At 49.3% G+C, this 22,755-nt stretch overlaps 1 protein-coding gene across 1 annotated transcript; it reads left to right on the top strand.

The window, feature by feature from the left end:
- The first annotated feature begins 602 nt into the window (after positions 1–602).
- ZNF541 (zinc finger protein 541) lies at positions 603–22,312 on the top strand. Its single transcript, XM_004694241.1, has 15 exons — positions 603–909; positions 4,870–5,113; positions 6,679–8,536; positions 10,171–10,229; positions 10,487–10,646; positions 10,841–11,014; positions 11,907–12,231; positions 16,521–16,584; positions 17,075–17,217; positions 17,562–17,665; positions 18,749–18,824; positions 19,350–19,438; positions 21,578–21,718; positions 21,865–22,046; positions 22,144–22,312. The coding sequence occupies exons 1-15, from the start codon at positions 603–605 to the stop codon at positions 22,310–22,312; spliced, it is 4,095 nt and encodes a 1,364-aa protein (XP_004694298.1).
- The last annotated feature ends 443 nt before the right edge of the window (positions 22,313–22,755 follow it).

Genomic DNA, 22,755 nt, shown 5'->3' with positions numbered 1-22,755 from the left:
ATCATGCACTTCACACGCACGGCTTGTCTCACTTGGAGACCAGTCACATTCCCAGTGTTTCATAACCTCGCAGGACTAGGGCCATCATATTGATGACAGCTGCAGACCCTACATCTGAGTCTGAATCTCCCATTGGGTCTGCTTGAGCTTATAGGGTTGACTTTGAGTTTTCTCACTGTTGCTGGCACTTGAGGTTTCATGCCTCTTGAGCTTGGCTATGTATTAAAAATGTTCTTATGTCATAAGGCTGTGTGTTTATGGCCAGAAAAAGAAGTCAGTCCACCTCTTCCCACCACATGTGGGAAATCCTGGTCTTCATTTCTTAGAAGGCTTATGATGGAGGTACCTGATGCCCAATTTACAGATGGGCTACTGGAGCTTGGACTTGCCATGGTCACATGGCTGCTGAGTGGCAGAGAACAGTCTCGAGAAGAGGTCTGCTTGATGCTAGGCCAGTGCTCTGTCCTTCATGCTGTATTCCCAGCTCATAAGTTTGATTCCTCCTTTTCAGGAGTTCGACACCTTAAGAGCACTTTCCTCGACTTCTTACCCAGCCTTGCTCCACGGGAGAGTTCTTGGTTACGACCTGGTAGTGGAAAACCATGGACCAGTACAGCTTGGGGGACGAGGGCACCCTTCCATCAGAGATGCGTCTCCCGGCATTTTCTGAGAGCCAGGGGCTCAACTGCAGCGACACCCTCAACCGGGACCTGGGTCCCAGCACGCGAGACCTGCTGTACTCTGGCCTGGGTAGTTTGGACCTGGAGCCCAACCTCCCAACACCTGACGTGCCTAACGAAGCACTGGAGGACAACTTGGATGCCCTGTCCCTGTACTCAGGGAAGGACAGTGACTCCGTGAAGCTGCTGGAGGAGTATGTAGATCCGGAGTCTCAGACTTCCTTACAAGGTGAGCCTGTCTTCCTGAGCCCAAGGGTCTGGGGGGCTGAGAGGGAGTTCTGTGGTCACTGGGGTGGAATCTGTTTGGGCTGATTGAGGAAAAATTTCTCTTACACAAGTGAATAGGGAACAGTCACCTTTTTCCTACTTGGGAATTATTCCCAACTTCCTGGTTCAGGAAACTGAACACTGACCCTAGGGAAACATGTTGAGAAACTTGGATGTTTGAGGATATCCTAGTCTTTTATGGTGTGTAGGTGGGCCTTTGAGTTGATGGAGCTGTTCCTGTCCATGGCCACACTTCACAATCTTTTCACATTTCCAGCATTGAGCAGACTAGTAGTTGTTTTTTTTTAAAGATTTATTTATTTGTGCATACAGAACTGGGATACAGGCCAGAGGCTCAGGGGCGGCGAGAGGCTTCACTAGAGACAGAGAGCAGGGAGCAGAACAGGCAGATCGACGAAGTCCACTGCTGAGGGGAGCAGCGGGCGGGTCAGGAGAAGTCTGCGGCGCCATGTGGTCACCTCCGGGGCATGCGGGAATTGAACTCATGGAAGTGGCTTTAGCTTCTCAGTGCTGTGCTTTGACCCATTGCGCCACCAGGGAGGGCCAGACTAGTAGCTTTTTAAAAAAAACTACTACTATTGTTAGAATTGGCCTCAGATACTCCATTGATTCGGTGCCAGGTCTTTCTCGTCAGCAGTAGAGGAGCAAAGGGACAAAGTGTGGAGAAGGTAAAGACGTTGATGTCCTTTTAGTTGCCTTCAGACTTCCCATACACATTAAATTCTTTTACTTTGTTATTTCCTTTTACTTGTAGTCCTCTCCTTAGGTTATCTGGTAAGTTGTTTGAGGGGAGGGTGTTGACTGAGCCAGAACATCCTGATATAACCACACTATGTGCATGGAAAGCTGTATGTGCGACTACCCTGCAAAACAGATACTGATGTCAGCTGAGACAGGCAGCTCCAGAAACATCCTGAGTACTTGTTAGATAGAAAATCCTTCCACACAAGATGTACTAGAAAAGTTTCTAGCCTTGTCGCTGTGTGTTGGTGATAGCTAATCTGACACCCTGAGATCAATGGGTGTATACGAGCTTCCGTGCTGTCCTAGGCACTGAGCCAGGCCAGGGGGGACAGGAGTCAGGGTTCTCAGGCCAAAGGAATTGCCTGAAAAATGCTGGTAATGTGTATGTGTGTATTTTGATGGGAAGAGAAATTCATAGGAATTTCAATACTACAGTCCATTCATTAATGAGTTCACCTTCTCCTAATATTGTTTTCAATGTGAATTGTTTTGTGTCTTATAAGAAAAAGGAAAGGAATCCACTGAACATTATATTTTGTCCCTTTATACTTCTCTAAGTTAAATTCAGATCCATATAAATGCATGTGTTTGTTAGTCTTTCAAATTAGAAGAGTAAATTAGAAAAGTAATTAACAAGAAAAACCCCTATCCTGGCTCCCACACACAGGTTTTTAAAAGCATAGATGAAACCACTCAAAGTGGTTAGTGCAGTTAGTGCTATTTGAAGTTTTAAAAACCTATTTGCTTTCTGTTTTATTTTTTAAAAAAGATTTATTTATGTATGCATACAGAACTGGGGTACAGGCCAGAAGTGCAGAGGCGGTGAGAGGATTCCCCAGAGACAAGAGTGGGGAGCAGGACAGGCAGATCGACTTAGTACACTGCTGAGGGAGCAGGGAGCCGGACAGGAGAGGTCTGCTGCGCCCTGTCGGTCACCTTGGGCTGGGGATTGAACTCACACTGAAGTGACCTGGACTAGCTTGCAGTGCTGTGCCTTAACCTGTTGAGCCACCAGGGAGGCCCCCTATTTGCTTTCTTTACAAGGGTAGACCATTCAGCCTCATAAGACCTGCTCTGCTGTCTTGACAGGACATGCCTTGTTCACAGGGGAACCTGCCCTGGTGCAGAACATACATACACACTCACATGTGTATGTCTTAGAACTCTGCTTTCAGGGGATGGTCCAGTAGCTTTCTGGGCCAACTCTGTTTGCCTGTTTCCAGTGTCCTTGCCAATTTTTGGAAAACATAATTGTTTTCTAGTTAACTTTAATGAGAATTTTTAACGTAATTTAGCAAGACAAGGACTTGCCCCTATGGGAGTTCTGTTTTTCCTCATTTAAAGCTATTGGAATCATTCCACCACTTGTCACTGTCATTTCAAGCTGCTGAAGAACAAGCAAGTTAGATGACAGAAGGCCCCAGGCCAGAGGCAGAGTTGGGATAAGAATCAGACCTCTGCACTGCCCTTCAGCTCCCTCTCTCACATCTCTCACACTGTCTTGCAGCCATAGAGAATTAGAATGTGGGGCCGGGTGTCACTCCCAGCCCTGGCCTGTTGGATTCTTGGATGCTACCTCTGCAGCATCTTGGTTAAATGGTGGTCTGTAAACTGGCCGGCTCAGGAGGCAGTCTCAGCCATCGTGATGACACACTAGCCGTCCAATATTGAGTGCCCCCCAGTGTTAGCATGGGGTTCTGGGAATCCAGCAGTGAGCCTGCAGCCTCTTCCTGTCCGTGGCCCCAGTGGTTTGACATAGCTGCCCTTTAGTCACCAAACCCAGCTGTGTCCCTGGGCACAGAACAGAAGAATCTGCCCCCTCCACACTCTGGCCCTCCAGGCATGAGATCACCTCTCCTCTCCTGCCTGTGCACTCCCAGGCCCTTCACTTGTTCCTCAGGTGACATCATTTGTAAGAACACCTTTGATAAAGAAAACATGGGAACTTCCAGATACACAAGAGAAGGAAAATAAAAATTACCTAGAGTCAGAACGGTCAGTCCCATTTTCTCAGATTGTTTTCTATTCAGATTCATTTTTTTAAAGATTTATTTATTTATGCATTAAGAACTGGGGTACAGGCCAGAGGTGCAGGGGTGGTGAGAGTATTCACCAGAGACAGAGTGGGGAGCAGAACAGGCCGACTGACAAAGTACACTGCTGAGGAAAGCAGCGGGTGGGTCAGGAAAGGCCTGCCGTGCCATGTGGATCCCCTCTGGAGTGGGGATTGAACTCGTGCTGAAGTGGCTTTAGCTTCTTAGTGCTGTGCTTTAACCTGCTGGTCCACCAGGGAGGGTCTCAAATTCATTTTTAAAAAAATATTTATTTATTTATTTATACATACAGAACTGGGGTACAGGCCAGAGGTGCAGGGGCGGTGAGAGGATTCACCAGAGACAGAGTGGGGAGCAGAACAGGCAGATTGATGAGTTATACTGCTGAGGAAAGCAGTGGGCCAGACAGGAGAGGCCTCCTGCGCCATGTGGGTCAGCTTCCTGGCTGGGGATTGAACTTGTGCTGAAGGGGCTGTGGTTAGATTCTTGGTGCTGTGCTTTAACCCATTGCCACCAGGGAAAGGTCTCATACTTTATTCTAAAAATAAGGGTCATTTTTTTTTCTCAGTACTATATGAATATCCTTTCATGTCACCAGATATTTTTCTTCAGTTTTATCTAAAATGTTTATGTCCAAGACCATTTAAGCACCAACATAGTCACCCTCTTGTGGGACACTAGGTGGTCTTCCATGTCTCACTGGGAAAAGCAGTGCCGTCTCTAAAACTCTTTCAGTGAACTCTTGCTGCAAATTGACATTTTCTTCCTTAATTAAAAAACCCCAGTGTAGAACTGCTTGGAGAAAGGCTTTTCCAAGTCTTGGCTTGTTATTCCTGGACACCCTTCTAGAAGTGCCCTGATGTTGGAATCCAGGGTGTCATCTTGTCCTAGAAGGGTCTCAGACTGCAGCTGCTCCCTGACAGTGCCCCTAAATGGGGAGCCATCTTGTGTGGCCTGGTCCTCCCAAACCATGCTTTCTGTGTAGGATGAACTGTTGACACTGGAAGACATAGACTGTTCTTGCTCCCCCCCTTTCTAAGTGTTGTGTCCTGTCCTGTGACATCAATGTCCCCCCTTAACCTGTGTTTTTTCCCTCTGTTTAGAACTGGGACTAGGCTCGCTTAAGATGCCTAAAGAGGCCGATGACGGAGGCAGGGCGGCCTCTGGGAGTGCGAGGAAAGGAAAGCGGCAGCACAGCTCCCCTCAGAACCCGCTTCTGGACTGCAGCCTCTGTGGGAAGGTGTTCAGCAGCGCCAGCTCACTTAGCAAGCACTACCTGACGCACAGCCAGGAAAGGAAACACGTTTGCAAAATCTGCAGCAAGGCCTTTAAGCGTCAGGACCACCTGTATGTCGGGGTCTGCTCAGGAATTGCCTGCTCGGGGCGGGTGGGGGTGGCGTGTGTGTGTGCCCCTGTGCCTGTCCCTCCTCCGGTGCCCTCACATGGGCCTCATTTCCCACCTCCTCAGTCTCTGGATGTGTGCAGAACCCTTGGCTGTGGGCTTCGTTCTTTTTGCACTGCCAGGCCCCAGATTCATCCCACTCAGGGAATCACTGTCGATCCTGTGGCTAGCCATACAGGTGGCTCATACCCCCAACAACTTATCATGGAAGGAATTAGGCTAATTTTCTGGAGAAACAGCCCCACATGAGTTCTGGTGTGGGGCTGAGGAGATCACATCAGCCATCCAGGAGGGCCCTCTGGACCCTGTTGTGAGATGATGGCACAGGGAAGATTCTGGATGCGCTAGCCATGATGGTGGAATTTTATTTTTTTTAATTCTTGGTTTTGAAAAGAAAACCCATTATAGGAACCAGGAGCAGAGTTCCTTTTCTTAGTTTTGGAAGTAAGTTTTTCTCACTAGTGGTGAAAGAAGGACAGCTTTTTGTCAGACCTAGACTTACTTGTAGGAGATGGCGTGGCTTGCATTTTCAGTGCTTGCAGCCTTTCTGGAGGGCTTTGCTTGGTCTGACTTCATCTTCTCTGCCCACCAGATACCAGGGCAGGGAAGTCATTTGCTCAAGTAACAGTTGGGGATTATAAATTAGGTCTCATGATTCTTTCTGTCTTGCTTCCCTGAGATGGAAGTCAAGGGCCAGCCTTTGGTGACTAGCTTTGTTCCTTGGGACATGCCCCAAGTGCCACATTTATTAGAACCATCCAGAAAAGGATGATAGGCAGCCTAGGGGCTGGTTTACTCACTTGCTGATAGCATACTAACATAGATATAAGCATGCTATATATATGAAACATATTTGTGCTCGTTTATATTTTCAGAAATGATAGGCACATTTAGTGGTTTAGTAGAAAGTTTTTGCTGATTGGGTATCTCTCAATTTTTGTTTTCTTTCCCTGTGTGGAGATCCCATATGGCTTTCCCCTTAGAGGAATCTGATGGAAAGGTAAGCTCCTTTGTTGAAGGAAATGTCACTCCCAGGCTAGCCTTTCCTCAATGCCTCTGTAGATCTTTGGTTGTCAGGGATGCTGAGTGGACTATTTGCAAAAATCGGTTCCATGGGCAGGTAAGTTTGAGACACGTGGAGAGTCAAACAGCTCTCTGCTCACTCTGTGAGGCTTTGAAATTTTTGTGTCACCTTCCAAGGAGCAAATGGTGTTTTCAACCTTATTTGCCAACTAAGCCCAAGTCCTCGGGGGACAGCCCTGGAGGACTGGTGTTCTTTGGAAACCCACTTTGGCGAACTCTGGTCTGGCTTCCATTGGTTTTGTTTATCTCAGGTGAAGGTTCTGCTTAAAGGTGAGGGAGAGGAGTTCCCCTTTAGATTGCCCCAGCAGGGCCTCTTGGGGGAGGGAGCCCCATTTCTGAATGGTGCTGCTGGGGCACAGCTGCCCTGTGGTGTTAGGGAGCCCTGTGCTGGGGGTGGCTGCTGACTTCTTCTTGTACGTGACTTCAGGACCGGGCACATGCTCACCCACCAGAAGACCAAGCCCTTCGTGTGCATTGAGCAGGGCTGCAGCAAGAGTTACTGCGACTACCGCTCTCTGCGTCGCCACTACGAGGTCCAGCATGGCCTGTGCATCCTGAAGGAGGCCCCCCCGGAGGAAGAAGCCTGTGGGGACTCCCCCCACACCCATGAAACGGCTGGTCAGCCAGCAACTGGTGGTGTACGGGCCCTGGTCACCCCGGAAGCCAGGTCACCTGGCTCCCTCTTACCCAACCGAGACCTCCTTCGCTGTATCGTGAGCAGCATCGTCCATCAGAAGATTCCTTCTCCTGGTCCAGCCCTGGCAGGGCCTTCAGACAGCAGTGAAGGGCGGAATGCAGCCTGTCCCTGCCCACCCTCATCAGGGTCCTGCACCCCTGCCACTGTCCCCGTGGCCCCAGGAACCCTGGGCCCTGAAGTTCCTGAGGACCCCCATCCCCTGTGGAAGGAGCCGGTGGCCGAAGGCCTCACCACTGTCCACTCCAGGGCAGCAGAGAATGGCGGCCCAGAGCGGGCCGAGTCGGAGCCTCCCCTGCTTCAGCTCCCGTCCTCCCTGGAAGGCTGGCCCGAGGGCAGCTCCCTGCCTGCTTGCTTGCCTCTGTTCCGAGGCCAAACAGTCCCTACTGGTCCACCACCATCCGGCCACAACTTCCAATGGCTCCGAAACCTGCCAGGCTGCCCCAAGAGCAAGGGAAGCAACGTGTTGGTGGTCCACAAGGCCCCTGGCATGCCACCCCGTGAGGGCCCTGAGTCTGGCCCCGTGCCCAGCAGTACCTCCCCCGAGGGGCAGCTCTCACCCGGTTCCGGCCCCAGTCTGGAGGACTCCCTTCTCTTACCCCCCACACACCTGAAGGCACCTGGGGAAGCCTCCGGAGATGCCAGATACGCAGGTGGGGAAGAAGTGGCATGGGCTTCCAAGAAAAGCACATTTGACTGCGATTCCTTCTCTTGGAGGAACCTGGGGGAGCCAGGCCTCCAGGATGCCCAGAAGTCCAGTGGGCCCCCGTCGGATGCCACACCACTCTTTCGGCAGCTGTTCTTGAAGTCTCAGGAGTCTCTGATGAGCCACGAGCAAATGCAAGTGTTCCAGATGATCACCAAGTCCCAGCGAATCTTCTCCCATGCCCAGGTGACGGCGGCTCCCTCCCAGCTGCCTGGGCCAGAGGGCAAGCCGGCCACCTTGAAGCCCCTGCAGGGGCCGTGGCCTCCGCAGCCCCTGCCACTGGCTTCTTTGGCTGATTCTCTTCATGCTGATCCTGGAAACCCAGAACTTGAGGCATCTCCAGCCCGCCGGAGAAAAACCACACCTGCATTTCCCAAAGAGGCCTCTCCCAGTGGCAGCCGGCGTGACGCTAAGGGGGGACCAAAAGCGGGCCCTGCGCCTCCATCCCTCTCCGTATCAGCTCTGGACCCTCCTGGGAATCCCAGTATTTCCTCTCTGGCCAAGCAGTTGAGATCTGTGAAAGGGACCTTGGAGCTGGGGGACATCTTCCCCTCTGGGGGCCCACGGCAGGCCTTGGTGGGTGGGGACGAGCCACCAGGCACCCAGCTCCCTGGGAAGCAGGGCCAGGTGGAGAATGGCTTGGCTTCTGGAACCACAAAAGGTGAAAAGGGCCCAGCATGCTCCCGGGGCGGAGGCTACAGGCTCTTCTCCAGCAACCCCAGGGCCCAGCGTTTCTCAGGCTTCCGTAAGGAGAAGGTGAAGATGGACATATGCTGTGCAGCTTCTCCCAGCCAGGTAGCCATGGCTTCCTTCTCCTCCGCCGGGCCCCCAGTGGATGCCCCCCGGGACTCCAAGTCCAAGCTGACGATATTCAACAGAATCCAGGTACCTGTGCTCATGGACCCGACCGGACTGAAGCCAAACCCTCATTGTTTCTAGCATTTACTGGTGGCCCAGGTGCTTCAGTTAATCTCTGTGAACCCAAAGATGCAGTTTTACAGAGGAGGAAATGAGTGTTCAGAGAGATGGTGGTTCCTTCTGTCAGTTGCCCCCCAACCCCTACCAACACACACACACGCAGTGAGAATGAGAGCTTTCTCTTGCCTTCTCTGCTCGCTTGCTTTTAAAGCCCCTTTCCTTTGGATTTGCCTCCCTCATTCTTCAGAAGATGTAAGGGTAGAGATCCTTTTCTTTAATGCTCTTCCCTTCCCTTTCCCCCATAAGGTGTGAGCCTTACCTGGTTCTGCGTCTGGGTGCCCAGGATGCTCAGCCTTGCTGCTTGCCAGCTGGCCTGTCACCTTGGGCATCAGACCTGTTGCTTCTCCTCGGGCTGCCAGCTCCCAGGCTCCAAGGAGTCGGCCCCTTCTCTTCCTGAGGTGCTGACCTCTCACCACCCCCCAGGGCCAGCATCTGTCCTGTCACACCACAGCTACTCCTCCCCCCTCTCTCACAGCTCCTGTCCACTTACCACGTGATCCATTTTAAAATGTAGGGTCCAGCGGTGCTTAGTATATCACAAGGTTGTATGTTCCAACAGACTATCTGCCTGGACATTTTCATCACCCTGGAAGAAAACCCTGCCCCCCATAGTTGTTACCTCCTTCCCGGCTCCTGGCAACCACCAGTTGACCTTTCTGTCTCTCTGATCTGCCTATTCTGAACGATTTATGAAATTGGAATCCCAACCGGAGCAGCCTCCTGGGTCTGGCTTCTTCCCTGGTGTCCTGTTGTCAGGGTGCATCTTCTGCATGGCCCACGTCACAACCTGCCTTTTTATTGCAGAATCAGTCCTGTGCAGGGATGCAGTGCATGCTGTTCCTCTACCCAGAGGCAGACATTGGGGTGGTTTCCAGGTTGGGGCCATCATGTATAAGACTGCTAAGTACGCGTGTATACGTTTTGGTGTGGACGTGTACTTTTGTTTCTCTTGGGCAGTCCCCGAGAGCAGCACTCCTCGGCCGTGGGCTGTTCCGCTGTTTACTGCGCAGCAGCCTCAGGTCCCCTTCCCACCCAGTGCGAGGGCCCTGTGTCCTCAGCACTTGTGACATTTCGTTCTAGCCGCCCTGGAGGGTGGCGAGCCCTCTCGCGCCGGCTTGGTCTACACTTCCCCAGTGACTGGTGATGCTGAGCATCTCTGTGCCCTTGTTGGCCGTCTGTGGAGAAGCACCTGCTTAGATCTTTTGTCCTTTTAAGTCGGGTTGCCTTTTCAGTAGTGAGCTGGTGACATTTTTTAGGTATTTATAAATAAGTCCTTTACCAGATGTGAGACTGGTAACTTCTTCCCCCCATCTGTGGGTTGTCTTTTCATCTTTTTGGTCATGTCTTTTGAAGTATAAAAGTTTTAAGTTCGGATGAGTACAGATTGTTCTGTCTCACATTTGGTTTTGATGTCAAGCAAGAAACTTGCCAAAGCCAGTATCATAAAGTGATGCTGTTTCTGTCTGTTTTACAGTCCGGTAGTTTTCGTTTTTGCACACCTCATTACCAATACATTTACTAAGATGTGTTTTCATCTTCAGGGTGGAAATATCTACAGGCTCCCCCATCCGATGAAGGAGGAGAGCATGGCAGGAGGATGGTGAGTTCAGAAGCCCCTGCCTCGCTCCCTGGCAGCCCAGCTCTTGGGAGTCCTCTGGTGACTGCTCTCTGCTGGCCCTGAGCACTCTCAGTCCTAAAGAGGCCTGCCTCGGGCCGTGAAGAAATAGGGTATCATCTTCATGCCCTGGGATTCACCAGGAGTTGTCAGTAGATCAGATTTAGAGGTAGAAACAAAGCAGTGATTGGAGGTGGGGGTCTAACTCACCCCATTTTTCCTCCTGCCTTGTCTCCCTGCAGTAACCAACAAAATGGGGTCCCTCCAGACTGGGCGGAGTCAAGGAGCACTTTTGTCTGCAAGAACTGTAGCCAGATGTTCTATACGGAGAAAGGACTGGGCAGCCACATGTGTTTTCACAGCGACCAGTGGCCATCACCCCGAGGGAAGCAGGAGCAGCAGGTGAAGGGGGTGCGCACAGTAGGTTCTCTGCTTTTGGGGTTGCTCACAGGCTTTGGGGAGTTGACAGCTGGTGGTTATCATGATGGGGCAGTTTCCCCTGGGGAGCTTGGGGAGGACCCAGGGGTCAGGCCGGAGAGGCCCTTCTGCTCCCTGCCTGCGGTTTCTCTTAAAGAGCAGTCTGTTCTCGTGTTTAGGTGTTTGGCACAGAGTTTTGCAGGCCAGCAAGACAGGTACTGCAGCCAGAGGGGGATGGGCAGAGCCCCCCAGGAGCCAAGAAGGCCTTGGACAGCACAGCCTCCGCCTCTTTGGTGATCCCCGTGTCGGTGTCTGTGGCTCCAGCCAGCCGGCCCCTGGGGAACTCGGCCAAGGTGGGTGCTCACCAGCCTGAGGGAGCTGTGGGAGAAGCTCAAGCCCAGGCCCAGGGAAAATCCTGACCACAAAAGAGCTTGCTTTGCCTATTTGTTCAGTCATTCAGCATTCACTGAGTCACCTCTGTAGCTGGCTCTGTGCTGGGGACACAGCCACTGATATGCCGGCCCCAGCCCTAAGCCCTAACTCTGGGGCTCACAGTCCAGTGGAGGACGCACTCCCATCTGTCTTCCAATGGGAATGGCCCAGGGTGGGCAGGGCTGGCAAGGAGCTTGGAGCAAAAAGCCAGAAGAACCCTGAAGGGGCTGAGTTCAGAGTGGCTTCCTGGGTGAGGGTATTGGAGCTGACACCTGGGGTGAGGAGGAGTAAGGCTGGCAGAATGCACGGAAGCCTCTGTGAAGGTGAGACAGCATTGTCATTTCTAGCACTCAGTCTGTTCCTCCTGTGCTGAAGGATCCCAGCCAGAGAAGGATGTGTTAACTCTGGGACTGGAGGTGTGAACCCAAAGTGCTCTTTGGGTCTCACAGGAGCTATTGTCATCTTGAGGGCAACCATTTTTCATTTGGTCACATGGTGGTCCTGCCTCTGTGACTACCACTCTGTCGGTCCCAGGCAGTTAACTGTGGAAGCTGTCCCCACACTGTTATAAAACCCCAAATCAGCATCTCCCGCAGGGTGTGGGTGCATGAGAAGGCTCCAGGCTTAGGACCTTGGGTTTAGCAGAGTCCTCTGCTGAGAGCTTGGCACACACGCAGGCTGGGGATACATGTCATCCATCCTTCTGCCTCTGAGGTCAGGACACTGGTCCTGTTCTGTCCATTTTGAAGACTGGCCTGTGTGATAGGGGACCTCAAGTGATCCCTGGCGGTTCTGAATGCTCCTCTTCTCCAGGGACAAGAGAAAGACGGGGAGGAAAGAGACAGCAAGGACAGCAACCAACACAGAAAGCGGAAGAAGCGGCCCCAGGCCAAGTCATTGTTCCTCCCACCGGCACCAGTGACATTTGGGGAGCCAGGTCTGGGAGGATGCCACCAGAGCTGCCTGCGGTCCCCAGTGTTTCTGGTGGACCACCTCCTGAAGGGGTTGTTCCAGTGCTCTCCCTACACACCACCCCCCATGCTGAGCCCCATCCGGGAGGGGTCTGGGCTGTACTTCAACACTCTGTGTTCCACATCCGCGCAGGCTGGGCCTGCCCAGCTCATCAGCACCGTGCTTGGTGAGTGAGGCTGCGATCTGTCACACAGCAGCCTGTTGGGGACCACCACCACCCCTCCTGGTAGCACCTGTTCCAGCAGACCTCTGGCCCATGGCTGTGTTTGCTCTAGGGGGTCCTTTGCCATTTAGAAGTATCCCAGGACTGTCTTGGCACCTGTAAGTTTGCAGTCAGAATGAGCATACCGCCCTTCTTCCTGTTCTGTAGAATTTTAAAAATATCTCACTGAGATATTATTCACATTCCATAGGAGTCACTCATGTAAAGCACGCAGGGCACCTCCACATTTTCCTCACCCAACTCCATAGTCATCACACACGTGCACACACCTGCCCCACAGCTCCCATTCTGCTGACCTTGGGAGCCATCACCTGCTTCCTCTTCCTTCCTGTTCTGCACTTCTCATGGAACTGGAGTCGTCTCACACTGATGTGCTGTGTCTCACTGTTCACCCAGCATCCTAGATTCAGGCTTCAGCCTGGATCAGTGCCGTAGCCTTGTATGGTCTGGCCTTGCCCCCTCGTCTGTACAGGCCATGTTTGTATCTATCCATTCCTCAGCGAACGGACATTGTTTCTGCTTATTGGCGCTTGTGAATAATCCTGCTGTGAATACTCATCTATACGTTTTTGTTAGACAGATGTTTTCCTTCCTCTTGGGTAGATACTTAAGAATGGAATTGCAGGATCAGATGGTAACTATTTTTAACTGTTTAAGGAACTGCCAAACTGTTTTCCAAAAAGGCCGAGTCATTTTAAATTCTCATCAGCATTTGTGTGAAAGTTCTGATTTCACCACATTCGTGCCAGTACTTAAACTGTCTTTATTATAATCCTTCTGTTTTGATGTGATTTGATTTGCATGTCTCTGATGGCTAATGATGTTAGGCTTCTTTACATGTGTTTATATATCCATTTGTAGAAAAAAGCCTCTTCAGTTCCTTTGCCCATTGTAAAATTGAGTTGTTTATCTTTTTATTGTTTGGGAGAGTTCCTTATAATTCTGGATGCAAATCCCTGATCAGATAAATAAATTTTATTTTAAAGGTTTATTTATTTCTCCATACAGAACAGGGTACGGGCCAGCGGTACAGGGGGTGTGTGTGAGAGGATTCACCAGAGACATTGGGGAGCAGAACAGGCAGATCGACGAAGTCCACTGCTGAGGGGAGCAGTGGGCGGGTCAGGAGAGGTCTGCCACGCCATGTGGTCACCTCCTTGGCGGGTGGGGATCAAACTCATGTGGAAGTGCTTTAGCTTCTCAGTGCAGTGCTTTAACCCGCTGCGCCACCAGGGAGGGCCCCCGATAAATTATTTATACCATTCTCTCCTATTCTGGGTGTTGTCTTTCATTTTATGCCTGGTATTGTTTATAGTACAAACGTTTTTCATTTTGTTGAGGTCCTGGTTACTGCTCCTTTTGTCAGTTTGATGTTGTATCTGAGACTTTATCTGACCACAGGTTGCAGAGACTTGCTTCCCTGTTTTCTTCTAAGAGTTTTACAATTTTAACTTTTATATTTAAGTTTTGATCTGTCTTAACTTTTGTATGTTGTGTAAAGTAGGGATTCTTTCTTTTGCATGTAGCTATACAGTTGTTGCAGCACCACTGGTTGAAAAACTGTTCTTTTTCCGTTGAATTGTCTTGGCATCACCATGTATGATCTCAAATCTTTCTTTCAAATACATGTACAGCAGGAGTACTCTCTGAGCACTACATAAGCAGCAGCTCATAAATTTTATTATGTTGTATTCTCTTACTCATCTCAAATTATTTTCTAACTTTTCTTTTGATTTATTTGATACACTGATTATGAAGAAATGTGTTAATCTCCACATACTTGTGACTTTTCCAAATTGCCACCTCGTATTGATTTGTAATCTTGTTGTATCAGAGGACATACTTTGTATTATTTAGTACTTTTAGATTTATTGAAGTAGGCTTTATGTATTAGGATTTGTTTTGCCCTGGACAGTGTTCCATGTGCTATTGAGAGGAAGGTGTTTTCCCAGTGTCGCATAGAATGCTCTAGAGATTGTTGCTACGTCTAATTCATAGTCTTGCTCAAATCTTCTATTCTCTTGTTGCCTTTCTACCTGCTTTTGTCCTATCCAACATTGAAAGTCTTGAAATTTTCAACCGTTGTTTTTTAATTGTTTATTTCATCCTTCAACTCTGGCAGCTTTTATTTCTTTAAAGGTACATTTATATTAACAGTTGTCGTATCTTCCCAGTGCCTTGATTTTTTATTACTTTGACATGATTATGATAGCAGTTATCATTATGACAATTTTAGTTATCTCTAGTAATTTCTTTTTAGTTAATTTTCGACAGTGTAAGCCATTCCATCCCTATTATGGTGGTGGTTTGCTCAGTATATATTTCTGTGCTTTTACCTGCAACCTGTTTGTGCTTTAAAAATAGTCAGTCTGCCTCTTCTGCTCCCAACTCTCTCTCTGGTGAATCGTTTTATTCCCCACCCCACCCCGCAAACCCCACTTCTTGGCTACATCAATAAAACATCTTAAAAATAAATAAAGTGTGTCACTTGCAGACAGCATTAGTTGGATTTATTTTTTATATACTCTGATAACTCTGCCTTATGATTGGCTTGTTAAGTTCATTTAATGTTATATTGATAGGGTTGGACTTAAATTACCAGTTTGCTCTTTATTTTCTGTATGTCTCATCTTTTCCTCCCTTGTGTTCCTGCTTCCCTGCTTTTAAGTGAAAGATTACTTTATGTTCATTTGCATAATTTGTTCCTCAAGTGAAATATGCATGCATCAGTCACCCGGTGCCAGATTCAAACTGGTGAAATTTCCTGTGAGCACTATTTGATTGTTTCTGGCACTTCGGGGAGAGGTGTGTCAAAACCTCCCTACTCACTCTCCCTAGTCTACCATGTTGTAGGAGTGCATTTTTTAAAAATGATATAATAGTTTATTTTTACATCATTTTGTGCATTCTTTCATCTCAGTTGTAATCCCTGTGGGCTTCCCATCACCAGATCACCCGTGTGCTGTCACCATAGTCCAGTAGGAGTGCATATTTTTATTGCAACATGTCAATTATTTCCATCAGCTCAACCCCCTGCCCCCACTATTGGCCGCCACTTTTCGATTTTTGATGATAATAAATTTAACTGTTTCAGATATTTCACCTAAGTGGAATCAGGCACCATTTCTCTTTCTGTGAAAGGTTTCTTTCCTTACACAAGATGTTCTTCAGCCTAAGTTTGTTCCTTGTTGTGGAATTCCCTTTCACTTTTTTTAGTGTTCCATTACTGCTTCCAGAATAACGTCTAGGTGCTCATTCATGGGCCTTGCTGCTCTTTGTCCAGACATGTCTTTTCCTCCACCATGTGTTTATCTTCCCTGCATGCCCTGGCTTCCCCTCACTCCGTTACTTCTTCCCCAGAGTGCAGTGACACTCACATCTCCACAGTTTCTGTACTACACCCCCTTCGCCTCTGCTTTAGAAATCTCATTCCAGTCTGCATCTCAAGTAAAATATCTCGTCTTCTTTGAAGCTCATGTTTAGTGTCCTCTTTTTATAGTGACTTTTTTATTTTACTTTCCCCCACTAGATGCCCAGCTCACTCTTTCTCCCTCCTCCCTTACTCTTAGTCTCATAACCTCACTTTGTCATCAGCATCCACAGGTTTATCATTTTTCACTTATTGGTTCATCCACTTTGCTTCCTTACTGTGAAATCATGCAGTATTTGCCTTTATCTTTTGGACTTGCTTTGCTACTCCTAACTTCCCTAGAGCTCCCTCCATTTTGCTGTAAATGGTAACATTTCATTCTTCCATAGAGCTGAACAATATTCCATTGTATATAGACCATGTCTTGATTCAATCCCCTATCTAGTCGTAGCCTGGCTATTATATGTAAATAATGCTGCAGTTCACACTGTGGAATTTCCTTTTTTATTTTGAAGGGCTAAGTTGTATTCCATGGTATGTATGTACCATATTTCTTTTTATCTTTTCCTCTGTCTGTGGACATTGAGGTGGTTTCCAGGTCTTGGCCATTGTGAACAGTGCTTTAATAAACAGAGGTGAGCCCAGGTGTCTACGAGATTTTTATTTCAGTGCTCTTGAGATCAATACTCAGAGAGAAATACTTGCTTGATCATATGGTAGCTCTGTTTTTAATTTTTTTGAGGGATTGCATCCTATGTGACCTTAAGGAGGCTACTTTCAGCTCCTTTGTGAAGGTAGGCAGACAGGGCTGCATGGATCACTCTGGTCAGTCTCCTTGAGGTTTCTGTTGTGTGTTTTCTAGACCAAGTGGATGGTTCTTTTGGCATCTGTGTGGTGAAGGACGACACCAAGATCAGCATTGAACCGTGAGTTGGAACAGATTTCTACCTGAGGGCTCTTCCCCAGAGGGGGTGTTTACAGGATCAGTTTTTCCCTACGGCTCCTTCACAAAGGGGTTGAGTTTAGCTACAGAAACCCCCAGAAGGGAAGTTTCTCCAAGCATATGTGCGATGATTTGCTGTGTACCATAGCGGGACGGAGTGTGCAGGACCAGGGGGTTCTGGGTGAGACTGGCTGCATAGTGTTTGATTGTGTGAATCTGTGGAATGTGGCTGGTTGAGTGTGGCCATGGAGGTATCAGCTAGTGCCACTCCTGTCCTAGCTCTCAGGACAGATACCTGAGGCAGAAACCTGGCAATAAAGGAAATCAGAGCCTCAGAGAGGGTCCTGAAATGCCTGCCTGAGGCACCTGAGGGAGGATGGGTTTCCCTAAAACAGAGCTGTGGCCTAAAAGCAGGTTCACAGCTCCCTTCTTTTATCACCCACCTTGGTCATGTGTGTGTGGTCTCATTTCAGACACATCAACATAGGAAGCCGGTTTCAAGCAGAGATCCCAGAGCTCCGACAGAGGTCACTGGCTGGAATCGAGGAGCATGTAGCATCTCTGGTCTGGAAGCCGTGGGGAGATGTGATGACTAACCCAGAAACGCAGGATCGAGGTGGCTGAGACTTGGGGACCATGATCCTCAGCACTCTCCTGTCCCCTTTTCTGCTCCCTTATCTCCAAGGAGCCTCTTCTCCCAGTTTTCACTGTGACCCAGATTCGCCTCCCACCTGACTTCTCCTGCCCCTCCTCTTCTGTCACAGTGGCTGGCCAGGTCTTCCAGAGCAGGTGCCAGGGGAGGGGTCTGCCCTTCTCCCTTGTCTCTCAAACCCCACACGGCCTAACTGACTTGGGAGGGGAAAGGACCCTCTCTGCTGTCGGGTAGTCCCTCCCCCAGTCCTTGCTGACTCTGTGTGTCCTCTCCCTCGCACTCTGCCTGGCTGCTTACTGGAAGCACAGTGACCGAGCTCTGCAATGTGGCCTGCTCCAGTGTGATGCCAGGTGGGGGCACCAACCTGGAGCTCGCTCTGCACTGTCTGCACGAAGCCCAGGGTGATGTTCAGGTAAATGAACAGGGTCAACGGCAGGCTCAGAGGGGCCTGGGGATCTCCCTGCTCTCCTGGCGACAGCTGCCCCGGGCTCAGTAGCTTGTGAAAACCAGTCAGGCCACCCACTTCTCCCCAGTGGCTTTAGGGTTGGTGTGTCCTGGGGAGATGCAGGGGAAGTGTACAGTTGTGGGTTTGATGAATCAGTTATCTCTCTGGGGTGCCACACTTCCTCCCAAGCCGTGGCAGGGAGCCTGGGAGATTGGATTCAGGTTCTGCATTCATCCGCTTTATGGACTTGATCTTCCTGATAAGGATCCCATGTGTGAAAATCTGATGCATCAGTAACGCTCCTGCCTTCTTCCAAGACTCTCTCTTTCCTGAGGTCTGAAAGGAAATAAGAAGTCCAGCCCTGAATATCAGCATCTGAGACAGGGACCTCTAGGCCTGTTCTCTCAAGCTGAGAGGCATTGACTAGCACGCAGTTGGGGTTCAGCAGAGTGATCAGCACATGGGGTCCTACCTGGGGCTGGTCACTGGTGCTGGGCCACGGCTGGCGTAGGAGCATCTCTACATTTCATGCTCTGTGGCTGTTATCTTGAAATTGCTAATTTCTGGACAAGCAGTCCCAGGTTTTCATTTTGCTTTAGCCCCTTGATCCCGTAGGTTACACAGCCAGCCCTGACTGAGCTTATGATGCTGGTGAACAGGGCCAAACCCCTCTCTTTGGGTGGCTTCCTTCATAGGAAAGTCAAAGCAAGAAATAATGGCTAAAAATAGATAACGATGAGTGTCCTGAAGGAAATGAAATGGGCCACTGGCAGGAGTTGGTACTCTTCAAGACACTGGTCCTTGATGAAGTAGTTAGGGGCTTATGACAGGGAAATGAGTCCCCACACATACAGAACCTCCATCAAGAAATCTGACTGTGAAAAATATAATAGCTGCACTCCACAGCTGGCTTCATGACCAGGCTCTGCATTGGCCAGTAGCCTGGGGTAATAAAGCCTTGAGGAGGCTTTAGTGTTTTCTAATAAGAAGGTGAATGCAGGTTTCTCCGACTTCCTCCCTCTGTGAGTACCTGCTCTCCTTTTGTTCCAGATTGCCTTGGAAACCCTCTTACTCAGAGGACCCCAGAAGCCTCACTCTCACCCCCTGGCTGACTACCGCTACACAGGTGAGCAGGAGAGGGCTGCTGGTGGGGATTACCTGTGAGACTCCCAGAGCCCGCCAGCCCCCATGGGCTTGTGCCTCTGGGCATGCTCCTGGGGCTTCATGCTTTTCCAAGAAGGGCCGGTCCTGTCCAGGGAGACCCTTTGGGCATTGTGTTTTTCTCATTGGCTCGTACCTTGCCCTTTTCCCAGTTGTTTCTGGGCTCTGTTTAGCCACAGAGGGGCTGTGCCTGGCCACGGAGAGGTGGAGGAGGGCTCAGGGAAGTGCTTGAGGACAGCAGCCCTGGAGTGAATCAGGCCGCCAAGCCCCCCCCCCCCTTGGCAAGATACTTCGCACCAGCAGAAGCCTCACTTGGTGTGTCTGTAAAGTCAGATCCTTACCTGCCAACATTTTGTGGGATTGTGTGAGGGGTTGAGCAAAACACTTGTCACGTAATGAGTAATAGTTAGTGCTCAGGGTGATCTGCAGTTCAGCCACAGCTGGAGCAGCAGTGTCCTGACCCTCCCCTGCTGGGATGTTTCTGTAATAGGTTCAGACATCTGGACCCCCATGGAGAAGAGGCTCTTTAAGAAGGCATTCTGTGCCCACAAGAAGGACTTCTACTTGATACACAAGACGGTAAGGTGGGCACAGGAGGGCTGGCTGCACAGCTGAGGCTGACGGGCCCGCCACTGCTGGCACCGAGGGCAGTGTGTAGTTTAGAAGGCTCCAAACAGCACAGAAATGCATCACAGACTCAGTGCCCATGTCCCCTCCCACAGCCTATTTCTTCTCCTGACCTCTGACTGCTGGTGGTACAAGTACAGGCATTTACCCCGTGTCGATCTCACATGTAACTGCATGTGCTTTAAAGAAATGAGATCATACAACATTCAGTATCCCGCTGAGTGTTTTGTTCTCTTTTGTTTCTGACTGGATATGCACAAAAGTGCATATAATCGAAGTGTAAGAGTCAATGTTTTGATATATTTGTGCATTGGTAAGACCTTTACCATGATCAACAGAGAAGAATCCCCCAGAGTAATAATTACTATGTTAAATACATTAAATGAATATATTAAAAGGTAATATAAACTCAAATGAGAACTCCCAATAGTTCCTCCCCATCCCATAGTAATCTCTCCTGCCTGCACCCTGGCCCCAAGTCAACTCCTTACCTGCTTTCTGTCTCTGTAAATGTGTTTGCATTTTCCAGCTAGTATTCCCTGTTTTCCCTCAGTTCACTCTCGCACATCCACTATGATTTGAAGATGCTAAATGGAAAATTCCAGAAATAAAGAATCCTTCTGTTTTAAATTGTGCACCATTCTCAGCAACACAGTATCTTGAGCATCTTGCTGCTTCCTTTCCGGAATGTGAATCCTCCATTAGTCCAATGTGCTCATCCTGTACAACCTGCCTCCCCTTTAGTCACGCAGTCCTGGTGGTTTTTGCTTTTTATATTCTACTGTAGTATGTCTTATTAGTTGTGTTATTCTATTATTAGTTATTGTTGTTAACCTCTTTGTGGGCCTAATTCATAAATGAAACTTCATTGTAAGTATGTAGGTGGAGAGGAAATATGGTTTATGTAGGGTTAGGACCCGCTGGGCTTCTTGGAACATATGCCCTTTAGGGTATCTTAGAACCTGGGGGTTGTTGCGTACATGGAACAGTCAAACAGGATGTGCCCTGCTTGGCAGACATTTTATACTCAGCACTAATTTGAGACTCACTCAAGGGCTGTGTCTAGTAGTATTTTCTTTTAAAGACTTTTTATTTATGCATACAGAACTTGAATACAGGCCAGAGGTGCAGGGGCTGTGAGAGGACTCACCAGAGATGGGGGGGGGGTGAGTAGAACAGGCAGATTGATGGAGCACACTGCTGAGGGGAGCAGCGGGCAGTCAGGAGAGGTCTGCCGTGCCATGTGGTCACCTCCAGGGCGGGGATCGAACGCATGCTGAAGTGGCTTTAACTTCTCAGTGCTGTGCTTTAACCTGCTGCACCACCAGGGAGGGCCCTTCTTTGTTTTTTATGGTCTGCTATGATGTATCTTTTTTCGTCTATCTGACAGATTTTAGGAATTTCTCTTTATTGTTATCTTTGAGCAGTTTTATGTGTATATAGTGTTTTGGTGTGCTTAATTATGTGGGCTTGAATTTTGAGCTACTTAGATCTGTGGGTTTACAGTTACAGTTTTTATTAAATTTAGTAAATTTTTGGTCTTATTTTTTCAAACATTTCTTTTATAACCCTCCCTACCCCCAGCCAGGATTCCACTTACATGTGTTTTCAACTTCTCCTGTGGTTTTTACAGAGGCTATCATTAATGGGTTCACTTTTTAGTGGAGGGACGAACAAATAGCTGGTCTGTGAAGCCCTGAGGATGGTGATCTCAACACCTCCTCCTCCTCCTCCTCCTCTTTTGGGTCACTTTCCCCATACTGTGGGGTTCTTCCCAGCTCCTACAAAGGTGGTCATGATCCCTGCTTGGTTAGGCCTGGCTTTCACCAGTATTCTTTCATGTCTGTCTTCCTGTAGGGAGGAGCTTTCTGCTCAGAGTGTGTAGGACTTGGGTTTGTGGCCTCCTAAGTACCTAACCCACTGGAGCATATCTCTTCCCTTCAGGCAAAGGGATATGTCTAGCCAAAGGGGAGTGATGTGTGGCTGGGGAGTGATGGTGGCTTGCCGCACATGGAAGGGATTTAAGGTTCCATGGCCGCCTCACAGCTGCTCCTGAGGCTGCCCTTCGCTGCTTCTGTTTTCTTTCACTAGATCCAGACAAAAACTGTAGCCCAGTGTATTGAGTATTATTATATCTGGAAAAAAATGATCAAGTTCGACTGTGGCCGAGCCTTGGGGCTAGAAAAGAGGGTCAAGAGAGAACCAGATGAGGCAGACAGGACAGAAGCAAAGGTAGAAGTCCCAGACCTGGAATTCCCACTGGGGGGTTGGAGGGCAGAGGGAAGGGTTTCCTTGCAGAGGACATTTGTGCCCTGAATCTCTACCTCTACCTTAGAAGGATAAAAAGTCATTTTATGTCATTTTTGTCTCCTCTGCAGGCCACTTGCAGCCCTCGAGAGAGACCCAGTCACCGACCAACTCCCGAGTTAAAGATAAAGACCAAGAATTACAGGAGAGAGTCCATCCTCAACTCCAGCCCAAACTCAGGCCCCAAGAGGACCCCTGAGCCACCTGGTAGCGTGGAGGGCCAGGGTGTTTTTCCCTGCAGAGAGTGTGAGAGGTACCAACTCTTTCCTAGACGTGCTCTAATCCCCCCCCCCTTCCTCAGGGCCCGCACTGCCCCAGTGCTGACCTCATGTCTTCTGATGGCTTCTCAGGGTATTCGACAAGATCAAGAGTCGAAATGCCCACATGAAGCGGCATCGGCTCCAGGACCATGTGGAGCCCATTGTCAGGGTGAAGTGGCCTGTGAAGCCCTTTCAGATGAAGGAGGAGGAAGAAGAGGAAGAGGAGATAGGGGCAGACATTGGCCCCCTGCAGTGGTGATTCCATGGTGGGAGCAGAAGCAAAACAACAAGTCTCCCTTCAGTTTCTCCAGAGTACCTAGGGCACCCCTCTGCTTCCCCCTTCCCGTCCCCCATGGGCCAGCTCACTATGGATATAGCAGCATTTGACTATAAACCAGGCAGGAGAAGAACATGGCTATGGGATCTCTATTCCAATGGGCCGAGGCCCATTGCCATTGCCAGAGGCTCAGTACTCTTAGTTAATAGTCTCTCATCTGTCCCAGTTCCACTCCTTGATGGACAGAAAGGCTGGAGAGAGAAACAGGTTGGACCCAGATGGCTCTTAAATCTTCATCTCAGTTCTGGGATTGGGTTACATGTGTTAGATAAGGCCAAGATGTAGAGAATCAGTGGGAAGATACCTTCAAATCTCCAGCATGGGGGCAAGGGGCTCCCCTCCCTAGGGGTCTCTCTGCATTCCAG

This window comes from Condylura cristata, unplaced genomic scaffold (assembly GCF_000260355.1).
Source record: "Condylura cristata isolate star-nosed mole 26May11 unplaced genomic scaffold, ConCri1.0 scaffold00041, whole genome shotgun sequence".
NCBI classification, from domain to species: domain Eukaryota; kingdom Metazoa; phylum Chordata; class Mammalia; order Eulipotyphla; family Talpidae; genus Condylura; species Condylura cristata.
This window is presented reverse-complemented; position numbering and strand designations above follow the sequence as displayed.

Bases quoted from the DNA above. Each gene is read 5' to 3' on its own strand.
- ZNF541 (XM_004694241.1), top strand. From the start codon at position 603: ATGGACCAGTACAGCTTGGGGGACGAGGGCACCCTTCCATCAGAGATG. The intron at 12,232-16,520 runs GTGAGTGAGGCT...TGTGTTTTCTAG, and splicing joins GCTCATCAGCACCGTGCTTG to ACCAAGTGGATGGTTCTTTT. The intron at 21,719-21,864 runs GTAGAAGTCCCA...TCTCCTCTGCAG, and splicing joins CAGACAGGACAGAAGCAAAG to GCCACTTGCAGCCCTCGAGA.